Here is a 21737-nt window from a genome sequence, read left to right as displayed (position 1 = left end):
CACACTCCATCGCAGACGGGTGTATGTTGTCTAATCTCTTTCAGAGTCTGTCAGTCTTTCTTTCGCTTGTTCGCCCAAGCCCTAAACAGTCAAGTCTTTTCTTCCCACTGTCTGAAGGCTACTCTGGCTGGCGGGACACAATAAGCGGTTTTAAAAATTGGGCTCTCTTTCTTCGCGGCTCAGGAGGTTAATAGCTCCGAAACGACACTGCTGCAGCGAGATTGAGCCTACTTGAAAGCGTTTATTATGCTCATGTGGCGCAGGAGCGCCTTGTTTTGTGAGTTCCTGCGGAGAAGGTAAAGGCATTGTCCTTCATAGCCGGCGAAAGGTAAAGGTTCCGGAAAGGATGGCTTTTTTTGTGTGTGCGTGACAAAAGCCCACACTACTGAGCACCTGCCTACCGAGAAAATCTCTGTGAGCCTCCAGAGATATCATGAGCCTCAAGGTAGAAGGCCTTGAGTGACTCATCCTTTGTGATCGCCACAGATCCTGCGCGACTTTGACTGGGAACGGGGAGACACTCTCTGGGAGTGTGCCTGTTTTACATGAGTGATATGAGCTGGCATCACTGCCGCTTGATGGGAGGCACATCAGCCTGAGGCACCAGAGGAATCTGAGCTAGCGCAGCAGGGGCCTGTCTGCCTGCATGCGAACTTACAGCTCCTTTTGCCGCAACACGCTTGCCACTGCCGCTCTGCCTGACAACATCGGCTCTGGTGTGAAGGGAAGGACAGCAGAGGGAGAGAGAGGAAGGGGTTGCTCTTGTTGCCGTTTCGGGTTGGGTGAGGACAAGGATCGGCGGGGGAGGTAAGGATAAAAGAGTGCAGCGGTGCTGCTTCAAATGCTGCACACAAGGAAAAGATGGACTGATTCCTTCTGACACTTGCGACACATCAGTTAGCTCATTGCCAAACGAACAGCATAGTCAGTTCAGCACGGCTGTATTGTAAAAACTGATCAGGGTTGTCAAAGATTACAATTGTCTGGATTTTTTGACTTGCCTAACAATATTCGAGCAGATGAAACGACAATTTCAAGATATATTATCTACTGTGGAATCACTGTTGGGTTATAAGCGCTTCACTTCTGGGCGGGTTGGTTGGTTTCAAGTACAACTCTTATAGTGTGAAAGTATCAATGGTTATGTCTCTATGCACCCTGTGATTGACTGGCAGTTTTGTCAGTAACGCGTTACTACATGCTAACAGTAAAGGAGCCGGAGAGATACAACAAACGGCTGCATTTGCTCACTGGAGATACAGCCATTACTTCACATATCCGTCCAGTAAAGATGACAAAAATATCTCCGTTCGTTGCAAACTCTGCGCTGGCTCAGAAAGACTGTCGACCGCTATATACTCGACATCCAATTCAACAAGGAAGCACTTGGAATTACAGCACAACGCGAAAAAACTCGAATCAAAGCCGACAGGTAACAAGACAGCCAGCACTTCTACAGTTTGCAACCAGCCTTTATAATATGTGTAATTATGTTATTATTAGTTATTATTTTCTCGTTAGTTTGTAATCATAGGCGGAGTTTTTCAGTGGGACTGGGGGGAGAAGCATGTTGAAGACTGCAACGAAAGTCAAAAGTTTGGACACACTTCATAATTTTTGCGTTTTATATATTTTCCCTACTATCGTATATTCTCATTGAAGACATCAAAACTATGAATGAACATGTGGAATGGCAAAAAAAAGTGAAATACCTGAAAACAGGTTTTGTGTTCTACATTATTCAAAGTATCTACCTTTGAGGCGTCTTCAAACTTTTGGCCAATACTTTATATATATAGATATATATATTAGGGGTGTCAACCGATTAAAATTTTTAATCGAGTTAATTACAGCTTAAAAATTAATTAATCGTAATTAATAGCAATTAATCGCAATTCAAACCATCTATAAAATATGACATTTTTCTGTAAATTATTGTTGGAATGGAAAGATAAGACACAAGATGGATATATACATTCAACATACGGTACATAAGTACTGTATTTCTTTATTATAACAATAAATCAACAAGATGGCATTACCATTATTAACATTCTGTTAAAGCGATCCATGGATAGAAAAACTTGTAGTTCTTAAAAGGCAAGTTATAGAAATTTTATATCAAAACCCCTCTTCATGTTTTCGTTTTAATAACATTTGTAAAATGTTTAATCAAAAAATAAACTAGTAGCCCGCCATTGTTGATGTCAATAATTACTTACACAATGCTCATGGGTGCTGAAGCCTATAAAATCAGTCGCACCCAAGCACCAGCAGAGGGCGGCAAAACTCAGAAAAACACAACAAGTACACCTTTCACTGTGCTCTCATTTTAATCTGTTTGAGCGGGGCATTTGTTCGTTAATTGCTTCAAATATTTTAATGGGTTTGATTGTTAACGCAATAATTTTGACAGCCCTAATATATATATATATATATATATATATATATATATATATATATATATATATATATATATATATATATATCTTGACACTGTTCGAGTTCAATCAACTGTTCAAGTTGTTGTTGGCAGTGTTTGAAAGCTTAGGTTGAAAGAAATTCTAAATATCCATCTTGCCTCTTCTTGTGTAGTTTTGGCTAAGCAAAGCAAAGGATAGTCTCCAAGGTGCTAGTCTCATGATCTGTTCGAAAAATGATTTTGACCCATTATGAAAACTATGTTGAAGGATTTTTGTTCCTTTCATTAATTTTTGTTGTTTGTTTTATTGCTTTACAACTTTTAAAGACAACAACTTAACGGCTAGGTCTTTATTTCAAATGGGAAGTTCAGAATTTTTTACATTAGGCTTTATTTTGGAGTCAGCGGGGGTTTAATTAGTCGTTGGAGTTGATTTAAACACGTTTTGTGCAGTTTGTCAGTTATTTGTTAGTTTTAGGGCTCCAGAATGGCTAGGCTAGGGCGAGTCAATGGTGGTCGACTAATTAAACCCCCGCTAACTCAAAGATTAAGCCTTATGTGAAAAACTCAATTACACGCGATGACATTTTTCTGTTATTTTTATGTTGAGGCAGCAAAAGGAAAAAAATTGGTAAAAAGTAACTGATAAGTTACTTTTAAAGTAACAGTTACTTTGATAATAAAGTAATCAGTAAAGTAACTAGATTACTTTTTTGAGGTGTAATCAGTAATCAGTAATTCAATTACTTTTTTAAGTAATCCGTGACAACACTGTTGACTGGTAACCAGTCCGTATTGTTGTCTAAAATTATCTATAGTTTCTCACAATCTCTGAACAAGACAGGTGGTATAGAAATGGATGCATGTTATCAACTCATAAATCATTAGGGGCAGGTACTTCGAACTCGTTCCAAGTACATTAGGTAGGAAAAGGTTGCATTGCACAAGTTCTGAAATAAATGAACAAAAACCTGACGAACGTGGCGGTTTCTTTGCCGATGTTACAATAATAATAACTGTCATCTTAACTTATAAAGTCTGGTGAATGAAGGTAGGAGGAGTACTGTCGAGATCATAGACATATTCTGGCAGTATTGTCGAGCCAGTATACTGATGCGCACACCACGCTCATATTTTTCTATCATTTCCATCTTAATTTCAATGGTAAGTGTCACCTTTTTCCTTTTTATTCACCACCTGCACTAACCACCTCGGGACCCATGTTGATTTCTCTCCCATGAAAATCCACTGTGCATCTTTCCAGCAGGAAAACAATTAAATTGTGACGCTGTCATAAATCGTCGTATTTTGAGCATATCGTCATATGTCGAGATAAATAACAAGTCAAATTTTACGTTGGATGTCTAAAAGATCGTATGTCGAGGTACCACTGTATTAGAATTAGAAACAACAAACACTACCATATTTTGTTAACTTTACATGGGGTAGGTTTTACTGAGACTGGATATGGAACAGAAAGATCAGGCACTACGTAAAAGGCGCACAGTCCGATTTATCCGTCCATTCATTATCTACCACTTAATCTGGGGTCGGGTTGCGGGGGCTGCAGCTTTAGCAGGGAAGCCCAGACTTCCCTTTCACCAGCCACTTGAACCAGCTTTTCCGTCGGGATCCCAAGGCATTCCCAAGCCAGCTGAGAGACAGTTTCTCAAGCTTGTCCTGAGTCGTCCCCGGGGCCTCCCGCCGGTGGGACATGTTCGGAACACCTCTCCAGGGAGGCGTCCAAGAAGGCATCCGAACCAGATGCCCGAGCCACCTCAACTGGCTCCTCTCAGTGCGGATGACTAGCGGCTCAACACTGAGTCCCTCCCGGATGACAGAGCTTCTCACCCCATCTCTAAGCGAGAGCCCGGACACCCTGCAGAGGAAACTCATTTCGGCCGCTTGTATCCAGGATCTTGTTCTTTCAGTCACGACCCACAACTTGTGACCATAGGTGAGGGTAGGAACGTAGATCGACTAGTAAATCGAGAGCTTCGCCTTTCGGCTCAGTTCCTTCTTCACGACTACGGAACGGTGCAGAGTACGCATCACTGCAGACGCTGCACCGATCCGCCTGTCGATCTACCGCCCCCTCCTACCCTCACTCATGAACAAGACCCCAAGATACTTGAAGTCCTCCACTTGGGGCAGGATCTCATCCCCAATCCCTAGAGAGCACACCACCCTTTTCCGACTGAGGACCACGGTCTCGGATTAGGAGGTGCTGATCTTCATCCCAACCACTCCAGAGAGAGTTCGAGGTCACGGCTTGATGAAGCCAACAGCACCCCATCATCTGCAAAAAGCAGGGATGCAATGCTGAAGCCACGGAACCGGACCCCCTCAACGCTTCGGCTGCGCCTAGAAACTCTGCCCATAAAAATTGTGAACAGAATCGGCGAGAAAGGGCAACCTTGGCGCAATCCAACCCTCATTATGAACGAATTCGATTTACTGCCGGTAATGCGGATCAAACTCTGACACCGGTCGTACAGGGACCGAACAGCCCTTGTCCAGTCCACTCCAATTTACAGTAGGGTAAATAAGTATTTAGTCAACCACTAATTGCGCAAGTTCTGACACTTGAAAATATTAGAGAGGCCTGTAATTATAAACATGGGTAAACCTCAACCATGTGAGACAGAATGTGGGGAAACCCCCCCCCCCAGAAAATCACATTGTTTGATTTTTAAAGAATTTATTTGCAAATCATGGTGGAAAACAAGTATTTGGTCAATACCAAAAGTTCATCTCAATACTTTGTTATGTACCCTTTGTTGGCAATAATGGAGCCCAAACGTTTTCTGTAACTCTTCACAAGCTTTAAACACACTGTTGCTGGTATTTTGGCCCATTCCTCCATGCAGATCTCCTCTAGAGCAGTGATGTTTTCGGGCTGTCGCAAGGCAACACGGACTTTCAACTCCCTCCACAAATTTTCTATGGGGTTGAGATCTGGAGACTGGCTAGGCCACTCCAGGATCTTGAAATGCTTCTTACAAAGCCACTCCTTTGTTGCCCTGGCTTTGTGTTTGGGATCATTGTCATGCTGAAAGACCCAGCCACGTCTCATCTTCAATGCCCTTGCTGATGGAAGGAGATATTCACTCAAAATCTCTCGATACATAGCCCCATTCATTCTTTCCTTTACACAGATCAGTCGTCCTGGTTCCTTTGCAGAAAAACAGCCCCAAAGCATGATGTTTCCACCCCCATGCTTCACAGTAGGTATGGTGTTCTTCGGATGCAATTCAGTATTCTTTCTCCTCCAAACACGAGAACCTGTGTTTCTACCAAAAAGTTCTATTTTGGTTTCATCTGACCATAACACATTCTCACACTCCTCTACTAGATCATCCAAATGCTCTCTAGTGAAACACAGACGGGCCCGGACATGTATTTTCTTCAGTAGGTGGACACGTCTGGCGGTGCAGGATTTGAGTCCCTGGCGGCGCATTGTGTTACTGATAGTAGCCTTTGTTACTGTGGTCCCAGCTCTCTGCAGGTCCTTCACTAGGTCCCCTTGTGTGGTTCTGGGATTTTTGCTCACCATTCTTGTTATCATTTTGACGCCACGGGGTGAGATCTTGCATGGAGCCCCAGATCGAGGGAGATTATCAGTGGTCTTGTATGTCTTCCATTTTCTAATAATTGCTCCCACAGTTGTTTTCTTTACACCAAGCGTTTTACTTATTGCAGATTCAGTCTTCCCAGCCTGGTGCAGGTCTACAATTTTGTCTCTGGTGTCCATAGTGGAGTTTGGAGTGTGACTGACTGAGATTGTGGACAGGTGTCTTTTATACCGATAATGAATTAAAACAGATGCCATCAATACAGGTAACGTGTGGAGCCTCGTTTGACCTCGTTAGACCACGTTAGAAGAAGGTACACCTCTTTGACATCCAGAAATCTTGCTTGTTTGCAGGTGACCAAATACTTATGTTCCACTAATTTGGAAATAAATTCTTTGAAAATCAAACAATGTGATTTTCTGTTTTTTTTCCCCACATTCTGTCTCTCATGGTTGAGGTATACCCATGTTGACACTTACAGGCCTCTTTAATCTTTTCAAGTAGGAGAACTTGCACAATTGGTGGTTGACTAAATACTTATTTGCCCCACTGTATATGCTGTTTGTTTTCATAGAAGGATAGTTTGTTCATTCATTGTTCCAAAACAAACCGAAGTCTGCCGCTCGGTGGATATGAGATCAGTTGCTTTCTCCCTAAATCACAACAAGAAGTATATTCTGACACGGAAACTCATCTTTACGTGTCAGTTCCGTCAAAACCATGTCGAATACAAGATTAAAAAAATTCCAAGGCAACTCTGATGGTGACGGAGGCGGCTTGGGATCAGTGGGGAGGCAAAAAGGTTAAAAGCCCGATCATTCATCTATCAATGATATGTGTAACATGTTAATAATGTGAGAGAATTGAAAACGCCTACACAGACTGAACAAGTAAGCCTGCAACCTGCCAGTCACTTAGCTCGAACTAACTGTTAATTACAGTGACGTTAGCTAGCCCTGGGTCATGTCTGACCATGCGTGTCGAGGAAGTGGACAAAAGCACATGGAGAGCAGGATACAAAAAGAAAATGAGGTCCATAGAGGTCAAACCTGTTTGATGCACTGCAGCCTGTCATTGGTCTGCTGGATGTGCCGGTCCATTGATGGTAGCGTGTTCATTTTGGCGATTCTACCGGGACGCCATTAAACTTTGTCTGTTGATCTGCAAAACAAAGACACGATGCGGTTCTTTCAGGATAGGTTGCTAGTGTGAAATGACTTTGGTGGATGAAATTAGTCGCAGATATGCTTCTGTTATTTCTGTGTACTAACTGAGATGTAATGTGCCATCCACAGTTCGAGTTGGTGTACAGATCAGCGTCCACTGCTGATTACAGTGCAAAGAAAGGTAAAGAAAGTTAATAATACCCCACAGCTTCACTGCAATCCCCGACCCTAGAGTCTGACTGTGATTACAGATTTGCAAATAGTAAAAAGTTTGGAAATACTTTGTCCAAAGTGAATATTTTACATTTGATGCACTTGATTATATGTAAAATAAATTGTTATTTTGTCATCTAAACCACATTTCACTTTTTTTTTTTTTTTTTTTTTTTTTTTTTTTTTAAGAAGGCATGTTTGAGTTGTCTTAAAAGGGAAAAAATGCTTGGATTAAAGCCACTGTTGTGCAAAAAATTTATATTTTCACAAAAAGCTTGTTTTCGCCATATTTTGTCTGAATTTGTTCCCCTCAGATCTCCCATTTTTAAATGCTAAGTACTAAAGCACGAATTGAGGTAGAAACACTACTTTTTTCTGATGAAGCAGAGGTTGACCGTCTTCCCCAAGGGAGCAGTGATGACCAGATGAAGCTTCTTGAAGCAATGAAGCTTTGCAAAAAAATGGTTCAAAGCTTCATGGTGGTTCATTTGGTCGTGTGACAGTTATGATGCCGCTGTCAAATAAAGTGTTACTGGTTAATATCTTCTGGTGTATATATCCCATAATACAGCTGTGGTTTATAGTCCAGTGTGGCTTATCTATGAACAAATGCCGTTTTCGTGTCAAATTTGCAGTGGCGCCTCCAGAAATTTTTCATAGAGGTGCCAGACGGGGCCACTTAAAATCTTGGGGTGGCCAAAACTAAAAGCCATAATTTCAGGTTTTCATTATATTATTGCAGTTAAAAAGGTCAGGGGAAAACTATCAGAAAGACTTAAGGACACGACTACTGATATACTTTGGTGTATTGTGTAATATTTGATGTTACTAATGATTTAATGTGCATAGTCCGTAACTGTCCAGTCAACATTTTGAGTTCCACAACAATTTTGTTTTATTGTGTTATGTATATATATTAGGCATAAGGTGTACATTTAACTGGGGCTGTCAAACGATTAAAATTTTTAATCGAGTTAATCACAGCTTAAAAATTAATTAATTGTAATTAATCGCAATTCAAACCATCTCTAAAATATGCCATATTTTTCTGTAAAATATTGTTGGAATGGAAAGATAAGACGGATATATAAATTCAACATACTGTACATAAGCACTGTATTTGTTTATTATAACAATAAATCCACAAGATGGCATTAACATTATTAACATTCTTTCTGTGAAAGGGATCCACGGATAGAAAGACTTGTAATTCTTAAAGGATAAATGTGAGTCTGTATATTGTGACTAAATATTGCCATCTAGTGTATTTGTTGAGCTTTCAGTAAATGATACTGTAGCGACTTAACTGTTCTGCCCAAATGCATGATGGGAAGTGGTGCAACCATGACTGTGTGTGGTGGCTGCAAATGCTATATCTTCTCTGTGTTGGGTACACTACAGGGTGTTAAGAAAAAGATCTCCTGTCATTCTTCCCCACGTCGCGTCCCACAATATTTATAGTTGCTGTGGGAGAGATGACAAGCTTTTGCCAATTAAAACCACGGCCCCAATGAATGCTTGTATCTACTCAACTCTGCCTCTTATTTCTGTATAGAAGTAAAATGGCGCCATTGTAGGCTGTTAGTGGCAATGCTTGAATGAGTCGTACTGCGAATGCGTTAATTGCGATAAATATTTTCACGGGATTAATTTTTAAAAAATTAATTACCGCCCGCTAACGCGATAAATTTGACAGCCTACATTTAACAAAACAAAATAAATGCATTCATTTGGGGTGAAATGCATAACTGATGCTACAACAATCTAACGATATACTGGCAAGCGGGTGGCCAGTGGGGTGGCCAACCAATTTATAGGGGTGTCCGTGGCCACCCCTGGCCACCCCCTGTTGGCGCCACTGCAAATTTGATGTGTGGCGGCAGGTACGCATTATAATCCGAAAATTACAGTAGTTCATCAACAGAATTTTTCAACAGAACAACAATAAACATACCGTATTGGCCCGAATATAAGACGGCCCTGATTATAAGACGACTCCCTTTTTCAAGACTCAAGTTTGAAAAAAAGACTTTTTGAACACCAAATTAATTTTTATACAGAAGTTAATGACAGTACATATGAAACAACTGATTAAAACAATATATTTGAGAGAAAAAACATGTTATTTTTCCTCATTCAAATCTTAATATCTGAACATTTAAATATGTAAACTTAAGTGCGATCACATTCGTAAATGAATGGCTTCCGGTTTTTTGAAATGTAAAGCCAATCTATTGTGATTTAAAAAAAAAAAAAAAAATTGCAATAACTGCAATAAACATCAAAGTGAGATCTAACTTTAACTGTAGTCTTGAAACAAATCTGAATAAGCAAAAACATTGCAATAAAATAATGCAAAGTGGTTAAACTTGAGAGTAGCTGAGATCTGTCATGACAGAACATCGCTTCAATGATATCTGGCGCCATCTAGCGTCGTGAATGGGTAAAATGTCTAGAACCCGAATATAAGACGACTCTCACTTTTTCAGTCTTATTTCAATGCAAAAAACACTGTCTTATATTCAGGCCAATACAGTAATTAACATTCTGTAGATTGGCTACATAACAATTAGAGGTGGGAATCTTACGGCACCTAACAATTCGATTACGATTCAGAGGCAACAATTCGATTATAAATCGATTATTGATGACACCCACAAACCCCCCAAGTTATTAGCTGCTTTCAATTTTTCGTACATTAGTTACAAAAATTGTACAAAAAGCCTGTCAGGCTTAAATAAACGACTATTTCAGTATCAAGTTAACAGTTCAAAACAGTAAATAAAATTTTCAAGTCCCCATTCTGTATCAGCAGCTTTAAACGACATTTAATTAATGTTGTGAATCAACTGTTAAAGTTGTTAAAATTGCCCCCTTTACTCCATAATTTCCCTTCTGTCTACTTTAGACGTGAAAGTTTTAAAACTGTTTTAAAGATAGTTTCAAGTTAAGATTTTGCCAATTTAGGAGTATTTTAGATAACAAGTTAATTAAATTCGCTACAACAGAGCCTTCTAGAGAAGTCTCCTGTTTTAACATGGCGGCTGTTTACCAACGCCGCATCTAGTTTGCAATAAATGTTCTGCTAATGCCATTGAGTCTGTCATTTTTTATCTAGTTCTGTATATATATGATATGTATTACCTACCTTAACATGATATGGACGTAGTTTGTAGCGTGGCAGCAGTCAGGTATTATTGTTTTTTTTTATCTAGCGGCATGAGTTGAGCCAGAGCCGTGAGTTGAGCATTGTCATTAGCCGGGTAATGACAAGATGTTTACTCTCGGGACGCAATGCGGTCCGTTCTTCATTGCGTCCCGAACATCGCGCTGACTGTGTTTTAGTTCCGCTTTACTTGACATATTTCAATAATCGGTATTTAGATGTTTGTGAATCGTTCTCGAATCTTGCACAGCCAAATCGTGAATAATCTAAGAATCGGAAATTTCGCACACCTCTAATAACAATGAGTCAAATCAGCGTGCTTACAAGAGCCTCTCTCAGTCAAGCCTAAAAGACGACTGCTACCACCCCACCCACCCATCCGTCGCTGTTCACTGGCTCTGACCAACTCTAGAAAATGGGTTAAATCAGGATTAATAGGCATCGTGCTGCTTTGGTAGTGAGACCTCTGTCCCTCGCCATCCAAATGTGTTTATCTCACCACAGATTCCTCCACACAAAAGGTGGTAGCTACAGGTGGCAGTGTGAAAGAATGGGTAGGGCTATGTGAGTGTACATGTTCTAGAAAGCTGTTCAGTAGTGATAAAGGCTCCCTCAGGACCCCCTGCAGTGGCAAACTGCAGATGCTCATCCAGCAAAATGTTCCTATGCAGCGAGTTAGTTGATCTTCCCGAAATGTCGCAAATGTGCTCTCCCTCACGAGCATGTAAACATAATAGTTCCAGTCCTCCTCTTTGATTGTGTGTAAAGGTAAAGACTTCAAAAGCGCACTTGCAGAGAGAATAAGAGTGTGTTACTAATCCTCTGAGCTTAACGGAGTAGAATTACCCACACTGCATTTAGAAAGTCTTAGACATTAAGGGCAATGTAGCCAAACGTAGTGAGGGAATTCTTTTTTTCCCCCCTTAGCCTACATGTGAAATTATGACACTCACTTCATTAACCATCTGTGTAAATCACACCACAAGGCCGAAACTTCACGGCACATGTACTTAATGCTGGCGGCCTAGTTCCGCTGTCCTGCAATTTCATCGACATCCAGTAGATGTCTCCCGATCTCTCTCTCTGTTTCATTCACACATCAGACCTAAGAGCTAGTAGTAGTCCAGGGGAGGGCTACTTTAAGCCCTAACAAGCACTACAAATCCCCCACAGTCAGTCTGCAAACCACTGGTGGGGCAGGCTCATGAACACAGCCGGCTTTCTACCTGACCTTGTGGCTATTGATGAACTGCTTCTCTTCTTTTTCAGGTGTCGCAACATCTACAACAACGGCAGGAGAGGAAAAAGGAAAAGCTACGGAAAATCAACACACCGTTTTTTCAGGGTTGATGATGAAACCACCTTTCTGAAAAGTAATTTGAATTATGTTCTGGGATTGTTTCTGTTGAGGTGGTTGCAGCTCAACGTTGCATTCAGAGGAAGAATTGACGGAGAATAAGTTGTCTTTTAGCCAAAATTTGGCGTGTTCAATTTCTACTGACATGCGGATACATCCTCTCTCATTGCTGTCTTCACAGGCAATCCCACAAATCAAAGTCATCGAAGTCAAACACAAAGAAGTAATAAATGTAGCACTTTAGACAATTAAGTCCCATCCAGCCATCTTGTGGCGAAAAGATAATATGTCAATAATAACAAGCAATAGGAACATTATTTCAACATCAACTGAGGACACATTTATGAATACAAAACATTTCCTCAACCATCTCTCTCAACACCCCCACTTGTTCTCATGTTGATGCCTTTTTAACAACCAAATGAAATTTTACATTTCAAATTCCAAAAATAGCACTGTCAAACTTCTTTAATTTTAACTGTTACAGGTTTTGTCATGATATCAGCTGTTATGTCATCCGTTGGACAATACGTCAATGCTACTCTTCCCTGATTCACAGTAGATCTAATAAAATGATATTTTATGTCTACGTGATTGCATCTCTGTCCGTTAACAGGATTTTTGGCAAGAGCGATTGTCCCTTGGTTGTCATCGTGTACAATTGTTGGAGTGTACTGATAATGATCAATGCTACCTAGTAGTTGTTCTAAATATAGGCATTCTTGTATGGTTGAAGCCAGTGCCATATATTCAGCTTCACAGATAGATAGTGCGACTGTAGGTTGTTTCTTTGTTTTCCAAGAAATTGGAGAACTCTTCTTGCTCAAGAAAACACAGTATCCTGAAGTACTGCGCCTGTCGCTAGTATCAGCTGCCCAGTCAGCATCACTATATGCCTGAATACCAAGTTTTGCATTGTCGTCTCTTTTGAAACTAAGGCCCTTTTCGTAAGTACCTTTTAGGTATCGTAAGACATGTTTCACAGTAGTCCACTGCTCCTCCGTGGGTTCATTAAAGTACTGCGATAACCTGCTTACCACATATAAGTCAGGTCTTGTGCAAACAGATATATAAGGCTTCCGACTGCTTCCCTATACATCCTCACGTTGCTCATTTTTATTGCATCCTCGGAATAGTCAAGTTTTTGTTCACAGGGTGTTTCTCTGATTGTGCAATCAAGCATATCAAAGCGCTCTAGTATCTTGTTTGAATACTTTTCCTGTGACATTTTTACACAATCTTGAGTTTGAATGAAATCGATGCCCAGAAAATGTTTAAGCTGTCCCAGGTCTTTCATTCTGAACTTCTCTGCCAGCATCTCCTTTGTTTGCTTCAGAATACAATCATTGCTTGCAGCAATAAGTAAGTCATCGACCCATTTGACGATGATTCGTAGGAAGAATTGACGGAGAATAAGTTGTCTTTTAGCCAAAACTTGGCGTGTTTAATTTCTACTGACATGCGGATACAACCTCTCTCATTGCTGTCTTCACAGGCAATCCCACAAATCAAAGTCATCAAAGTCAAACACAAAGAAGTAATAAATGTAGCACTTTAGACAATTAAGTCCCATCCAGCCATCTTGTGGTGAAAAGATAATATGTCAATAATAACAAGCAATAGGAACATTATTTCAACATCAACTGAGGACACATTTATGAATACAAAACATTTCCTCCACCATTTCTCTCAACAGTTTCTTTGTCCCCCACACCCTGTCAGGATAGAAATGTTATCTGACATCTATTAGACGTAACAATAAAGGTACATTCACTAGCAACACCGATCTGGTCAAGATGTTTAAAGAGAATTATAATACTAACGGGCTGTGAGATATCAATAGTACCGTTATGTGGCAAGATTAAGTTAACTTTTACGTGTTAACTTTTTTTTGTTAACACGTAAAAGTTAACAAAAATATAAATCAAATTACTGAGCAATTATCAAAAATAGAAAATTACGAACATTTCCGAATGGGGCTGTGACGTCACAGGCAGGAAACAAAAGGTCGAGGCAGGTGCCATCAATGTTTAGCGACGAGAGAGTTGCGTTCGTGTTTTATCAAAAAATCGCTAAAATGGTTCAAACCTGTCGTGCTATGTGGTGTACAAATAACCATTTATCGCAATGTAGTACCCATGAGTTCCCCAAGGCGAGAAAAACAGCTGGACTACGCAGACAATGGGTAAAGTTCGTCCGTGCAAAGAGGGACAATTTTGCAGACGCAACCTCCGGCACGGTTTTGTGTGGTGGGCATTTTACACCTGAATGCTATTCGAACTATGGATAAATTAAATCAGGTATTGCTAAGAAATTGCTGCTGAAAGCAGATGCGGTGCCCACTATACACGCACAGCAACCTAAATGTCCCGAGATATCAAGAAAGAGGACGATGACTGGCACTGATGAGACCACCCCACCACCCCAGGCAAAGCAAAGGAGGGGAGCAGCCTAGCTCGAAATGGCCAGAGTGAGTACTCTTTTATAATAAAAAAATCATATCACACATTGGATATAGGACTTGACACATGTATAAATCATCGCTCGTAAAATATATACAACAAATTCCTTTAATCCCATTCATATTTGTGTCTATATTTGTGTCTGTTGGCAGAGCGAAAACCTATGATAGCACAATAAATGATAATTATTCTATATATTACTTTATTTTGCAGTCACGGTGTACCAGCTTCATAAAAAGAAATGCAAAACAAACCATTCGGTGTTTCCCACACGATCTGTTGCCGGTGTTTCATCAGTGTGATTGCTCCCCTCAATGATCGTTTCATTAGGCTGCACTGGCTCTCGTTTGGGCTCAAATTGATAACCCAAAACACCAAAGAAAGGTTCATAACTCTCCTCGTCACTATCAGAAGAACGTTCGTTACTTCGGATTCGTCGCTGCAACTAGAAACAAAATTGTCCGCCATCATCGCCGCCATTTGTCAGGACCCAAGCACTAAGAATGGTGTTTTCTAGTTGTGACGTCACGCACACAATATGCTAGTTTCGGGGATCTCGGGCCCCAGTCTTTCTAGCTTGACAATCGATCCAAATTTCTATCATTTTCTTAGTGTTGCCACGTGTGTAATTACACGAAGTGGCATGATATGAATACATAAGGCATGCGTTTATGGATAAATGATGGAATATTAGCATTTCCCCAAGTGTTGTAATACTCTTTAAGGAAATTAGTCCCAAGGAACTGAAAACAACATTTAGATAAAAATGGTAAAACAATTTTACCATCAACAACAAAGAGTTGCAGTGTAGCTTAATGGAAGAGTAGTTGTTTTCGAATTCAGCGGTTGTGGGTTCGATTACCTGCCTTTGCTCCCACTTGTGTACGTTATCGTTATGTCCTCGGGTAAAACACTTCAGCCCATCAGTGTATGAATGTGTGCATAAAGTGCTTTGTGACACCTTTCTTTGATAGGCATTATATAAGTTCAGTTGCTTTGTTGATGCTATTTCGTTTTGCAACATACAACGTATCACAAAAGTGAGTACACCCTTCACATTTCTGAAGATATTTAAGTATATCTTTTCATGGGACAACACTGACAAAATGACACTGACACAATGAAAAGGAGTCTGTGTGCCTCTTATATAATACAGTTAATTTATTTTCCCCTCAAAATAACTCAACATATAGCCATTAATATCTAAACCCCTGGCAACAAAAGTGAGTACAGCCCTTAGAAACTACGTACATCCCTAAATGTCCAAATTGAGTACTGCTTGTCATTTTTCTCCAAAATGTCATGTGACTCATTACAGCAGTGCTGTCAGCATTGCTGCAGAGATTGAAGAGGTGGGAGGTCAGCCTGTTAGTGCTCAGATCATACGCCACACTCTACAGTCCCAGACAAAATTCTTGTCGCTTATCCATTTTGTAGAAACAATTGCTAATAACCTGACTTTTAATTATTCAATTGGTTTCAGAAATGGCTCATAAGAAAGCTAAGACCCTCCCAAATGATGTTGAATGTACAAAAATATATTTGTTTTACTGTAAAACGATTGATCATTTAATCAAGACATAAAGGTCCAATTTTGGCAAGACAAAAGTTTTGTCGCCTCCATAAAGTAGTGTGAAAATTGAACAAAATATGTACTTCAAAGACAAAAATATCTTACATAACATATGGGAATTAAGTAGTGGTGCTGTGAGATCCAAATTTAATGTTTTGTATGACTTCCATGGGCTTTGACAAGGATTCATAAAATTTATTGATGAAGTCATCAGGAACATCAAAGAAAACAGTCTTGCATGCCTCCCAGAGATCAACATTCTTGGGTTTCGTCTTCCATGCTTCCTCTTTCATCCTACCCCAGACATGCTCAATGATGTTCATGTCTGGTGACTGGGCTGGCCAGTCCTGGAGGATCTTGATCTTCTTTGACTTGAGGAACTTTGAGGTAGAGATTGAAGTATGCGATGGAGCACCATCCCGCTGCAGAATTTGTCCCTTTTTATGGTTAGGAATGTAAGAGGCAGCTAAGATTTGTTGATATTTCAGACTATTTATGTTGCCTTCCACCCTGTAGATCTCTCGCACACCCCCATACTGGATGTAACCCCAGACCATGATTTTGCCACCACCAAACTTTACTGTTTTCTGAGTGAATCTCTGATCCATGCAGGCTCCAGTAGGTCTCCTGCAATATTTGCGGCGACTGTGGTGTAATTCAATGGAAGATTCATCCGAAAAATCCACCTTTTGCCACTTTTTCAGCGTCCATCCTTTTGACAGGCAGTGGGCCTTGGCAAATGCCACACGTTTTTTGAAAAATTTATTTTAAATAGTCTGAAATATAAACAAATCTTAGCTGCCTTTTACATTCCTAACCATAAAAAGGGACAAATTCTGCAGCAGGATGGTGCTCCATCGCATACTTCAATCTCTACCTCAAAGTTCCTCGAGGCAAAGAAGATCAAGATCGTCCAGGACTGGCCAGCCCTGTCATGTCTGGAGTAGGATGAAAGAGGAAGCATGGAAGACGAAACCCAAGAATGTTGATGAACTCTGGAAGGCATGCAAGACTGCTTTCTTTGATGTTCCTGACGACTTCATCGATAAATTGTATGAATCCTTGCCGAAGCCCATGGAAGTTATACAAAATATTAAATTTGGATCTCACAGCACCACTACTTAATTCACTTATGTTATATAACATGTTTTTGTATTTGAAGTACATTTTTTGTTCAACTTTCACACTACTTTCTGTAGGCAACAAATCAAAATTTGACCCTTATGTCTTCATTTAATGATAAATCTTTTTCAGTGAAACAAATATATTTTTGTACATTCAACATCATTTGGGAGGGTCTTGGACACATGGATTACTGGAGCCATGTCGTATGGTCTAATGCAGGGGTGTCCAAACTTTTTGCAAAGGGGGCCAGATTTGGTGTGATAAAAATGTGGGGGTCCGACCTTGGATGACGTCCTTTACGTAGAACAATATATTTAAGCAAATTTTAGCAAGCCGTTCTGTCACATTTGCTTTATTATAGGGCTGGAGCTATCGAATATTTTAATAGTCGATTAATCGATGGACTAGTTTGTTCGAATAATCGAGTAATCGGATATGGAACATGAAAAATTAAAACACCTGAACTGAGCCTCAAACGATATAATTTTTTTTTTTTTTAAATGAGGATCTGTGTACAACAAAAGAACAATTGGCTAACTTGGATAGCTGCTAGCTTAAATGCTATAAAATGCTAAAGTTTTTATTTATTTTATTTTTTTACAATGCTCTTAACAAGTGGTTCAGACACATATTCCCACCAAAAATGGCTAAATATACCTACAAACTAAATTAAGAATGCATTAAAAAAACATTCGCTCAAACAAAAACTTAGCTTAAGTTGGTCTTAACAGGGAGCAGCTGGATTCAGCCATGTGAAAAGAGGCAGACCAGTGGGCATTGTATCCACCCTCATCAGTAAAATAAAATGCAAACACTTTTAAAATCAACCATTACAATGCCACTTCAATTAAACGAATACTCGAAGAAACAAAATTTAGTTCAAATATTTTTATCTAATCGAATACTCAAGTTAATCGATTAATCGTTGCAGCACTACTTTTTTTTTTTTTTTTTTAAATTAATAATTTCAACAATTTTGCAACAAGCCTTTGTGGCGTTCTCTTTCGACTCTCGGGCTCTTGCGAAATACTGCTGCTGTGAAATTAAACTAGCTTCAAGTTGCTTCAATTTCTCGCTACGTATCTACCCTGTAATCTTGTCGTACATGTCAGTGTGTCTTGTTTGGTAATATCGCCTCATCTTGAACTCTTCGACTGTCTCTTTGCAAATGAGGCAGACACAGTCGTTGCGTATTTTAGTGACGAAATAGTCCAATTTCCACCTATCCTTGAAGTGCCGCCGTTGCATTCAACTTTTTGTTGTTGTTGTTGATTGCCGCCATTTTAGAAAATTGTGAGTAAAGGGTCACATGTGGTAATGTTACTTAGAGTGCTGCTCCCTTTTAGTGGGTAAATGAGGAGCAGCATTTAGTGTGTAAGCTACTTCATATGTTTGTAGCAGTACTGCTGACCAATTTATTATGTCTGTGTGCGGGCCAGACGTTATTGATTTTATGACAGAGGCTGGGGGCCGGACGAAATTTGACCACGGGCCGCATTTGGCCCGCGGGCCGGACTTTGGACTTTTCTGGTCTAATGGATTACACACATGGTGAAAATCAAAAATTCATTAAAAAAAAAAACAATCCTCCATTCATCAAGTGCTAATATATTATATATATTTTTTATTTTACTTATTTGGCCTTGACATCACATCTCTCCTCCTTTTCATGCAGGCACACCTTGAATTCAAACTGGAACAGATCCCAAATCCAAAATCTAAAATCAAGCTCCAAAATCTTGTCCAAGGAAAACGTGCAAATGTCCAAAATCAATAAACACAAGTGAGCGGGTTGCATGAGCACCGCACCCCCATCACTCACGGGATGTTGCATAATGTGAGCCCCCCCCCCTTCGCATGTGTACCTAGTAAACAGGCAGCAATAATAAACATGCTAATCTCTCATGTCATCACAGTCAGGGTGGGGGGGTTGAAAACAAGTTAACTGTTGTAATAGCAAACCTAACACACAGTGCCCTCATTTTCTAGAATGTTCCATCTTTCTATCGCACATCTTTATTGTCTCCCAAACATCTTAATCAGCTGCACTCAGCAGAGGTGAAAAACAAAGGATTACACATCCAATTATGCTGCGACAGCAGGAGGAGAAGGAGGCTTGAGTGACAAAACACAAACAAAACTCGACATTTGTGGAAGCTTCTGTCTCTAAAACCGCAAAAAAAAGGCGGAGGTGAAAAGACGCACCGAAGATGCACAAGCACACAAGTTAATGATCACCTGAATTTTGCTATTTGCACGCAGGCTGAGAATTTATTCAGGCTCTTTAACAGGCAAGTTTAAACTACAAGCTTTTTCTGCTTATAATTTAAAACTAACGGTTTTTGTTTAAGCAAAAGTGAGCCATTCAACATACACCAGACACTTTTGACACAAATTAAGAAAATTGGATTCTCAGTCATCTAGGGCTGAAACTAACGATCATTTTTAAAAAATAATTGATCTAGGGCTGTCAAAATGATCGCGTTAACGGGCGTTAATTATTTTTTTAAAAAAATTAATCACGTTAAAATATGTGACGCAATTAACGCAGATGCCCCGCTCAGACATTTAAATGACGGTACAGTGAAACGCTCACTTGTTAATTGTGTTTTATGGAGTTTTGCCGCCCTCTGCTGGTGCTTGGGTGCGACTGATTTTATAGGCTTCAGCACCCATGAGCATTGTGTCAGTAATTATTGACATCAACAATGGCAGGCTACTAGTTTATTTTTTGATTGAAAATTTTACAAATTTTATTAAAACGAAAACATTAAGAGGGGTTTTAATATAAAATTTCTATAACTTGTACTAACGTTTTTCTTTTAAGAACTACAAGTCTTTCTATCCATGGATCGCTTTAACAGAATGTTAATGTTAATGCCATCCTGTTGATTTATTGTTATAATAAACAAATACAGTCCTTATGTACCGTATGTTGAATGTAAATATCCATCTTGTGTCTTATCTTTCCATTCCAACAATAATTTACTGAAAAATATGGCATATTTTATAGATGGTTTGAATTGCGATTAATTGCGATTAATTACGATTAATTAATTTTTGAGCTGTAATTAACTCGATTAAAAATTTTAATCGTTTGACAGCCCTAAATTGATCTAAGATCAAAGCTATGGTCAAGGCTATGCAAATCATCAAGGCTAAGGGAACACTATGGAACGCCCGATTTGTCAGTGGCAGCCTCTCATGCGTCCTCCCCATTTCGTCAACATAATCATCGAACACACTCAAAGGCAACGACGGGAAAAAAATCCTTCTACTCCTGTCGCAGCTCATGGAGCAAGGGTGCCAAGTAACCTTCACCTGGTGCCCTAGTCACTGCGGTGTTGTCGGCAATGAGCTAGCAGATGTTCAGGAGAAAGCTGGAGGGGCCGCAGACCATGTCGAAGTTGACTACAGGGATGCATCTGGGAAATTAAAAAAAAAGGGGCCAAGCATAAACGATTGGCACCATTTTTAGCCATTTCTTATCAAATGGTTGACCTCAGATTGACCTTTAACTCATTTGCTCCCAAAAATGTATTAATACGTTCTATTTTTAATTGTTTCAGTGTCCCAAAGACATATTTATACGTCTTTTATGTTTTTTTTTTCAGAAGAGACATCTCTGGGTTCTGATTCAACTGAGCTCCAAAGCACAAAGCTGAAAATCTATTTTAAAGCAATAAATCTGGCCACTAGAGGGCAGTAGCGCATTTGGTAAGACCCACAACCCGATTCAACAGCAACGAACAGCCGGGCAGCACGGCCGGGACGCCGGGGGAAGGATGCCAGGCGGCGGACGTCCGAGCAGAACAACCGAGAGGACGCCCGGGATGCCAGGCGCTGGACGACCGAGCAGAACGACCGGGACCACCAGTGCAGCGGACGATATCTTTGAGTCCGTGGTGCTCACCGAGCAGACCCCGCAGAGACAAAAAAAAATCCATCTTTATGAGACAGGCGGCGATGTGGGAAAACTTTACGTGGCTGTCGCGGCAACAACAGCATCCTCTCTCACTTAGTTATGTGTAAATAAATTGTTACTTTGCTATCAAAAGCTCTATTTGTCTTGTTGTTTATGTTATTTTGTAAAAGGAAAACATTATTCAGATGTCTGGGATGTAACTAAAGCAAAAAATAGCTGTGTTAAAGTCAGTTATGTTTGAAATGTATGCTTTTACAAAAAGTTTTTTCATCAGAAATTGGAAAATTGCTCAAAATAAGCTATTTTCTAATGCTGATTTCTAAAGAATGGAAAAAGATATGAACTAACTTTTTTTCCTGCTGAAAGAGGAGAGTAATCTTTCTTTTGGTGGGTTCCTTGTTTATAGAGCAATAGAACAGAGTTTTCTGTGGGCCTTGCAAAATCAGTCAAAATCCAGTTAAAGGGCCGGGAGCGAAGGGCCTTGCTCCGGTGAAAATGGCTGGGAGTGAATGAGTTAAAATATTGTAAATATCTTTAAAATGATACCAGCATAAACCAGACTTTTACAGCACAAACAAGCACATACATAGCACAAACGATTGACATCATTTTTTAAATAAATCTGACTGATGGGGGGCAACGTTCTTTTGGTTTGCTTTAAATTGACGTGGTTTTACGATGTGTGCTGAAATTATCCAATGTTCATTCAGTCTGTCAAGTGTAGAGGGCAGTGTTGACCAATAAGAGCTTATT

At 39.9% G+C, this 21737-nt stretch overlaps 1 protein-coding gene and 1 long non-coding RNA gene across 7 annotated transcripts in view; one reads left to right on the top strand and one right to left on the bottom strand.

The window, feature by feature from the left end:
* zmiz1a (zinc finger, MIZ-type containing 1a) overlaps positions 1-21737 on the bottom strand; it is a 509241-nt gene that overhangs the window by 103762 nt on the left and 383742 nt on the right. For 3 of the 6 annotated variants that reach the window (XM_057849271.1, XM_057849277.1, XM_057849276.1), the window contains one exon: positions 7047-7158. In XM_057849271.1, the coding sequence (XP_057705254.1) occupies positions 7047-7115 (69 nt within the window). In that variant the 5' untranslated portion in view covers positions 7116-7158. Of the gene's footprint in view, positions 1-7046; positions 7159-11875; positions 12285-15145; positions 15930-21737 lie in introns of those variants that run through there. The other 3 variants (XM_057849274.1, XM_057849272.1, XM_057849275.1) reach the window with 3 other exon arrangements.
* LOC130923513 (uncharacterized) lies at positions 719-20998 on the top strand. The gene is made up of 4 exons (XR_009064721.1): positions 719-807; positions 7293-7344; positions 11812-11915; positions 20674-20998. It is a non-coding gene; the product is annotated as an uncharacterized LOC130923513 (long non-coding RNA).

Source organism: Corythoichthys intestinalis, chromosome 10, assembly GCF_030265065.1.
Source record: "Corythoichthys intestinalis isolate RoL2023-P3 chromosome 10, ASM3026506v1, whole genome shotgun sequence".
Classification (NCBI taxonomy): domain Eukaryota; kingdom Metazoa; phylum Chordata; class Actinopteri; order Syngnathiformes; family Syngnathidae; genus Corythoichthys; species Corythoichthys intestinalis.
Note: the sequence above shows the minus strand (reverse complement) of the source record. Positions and strands in the feature narration are given on the sequence as shown.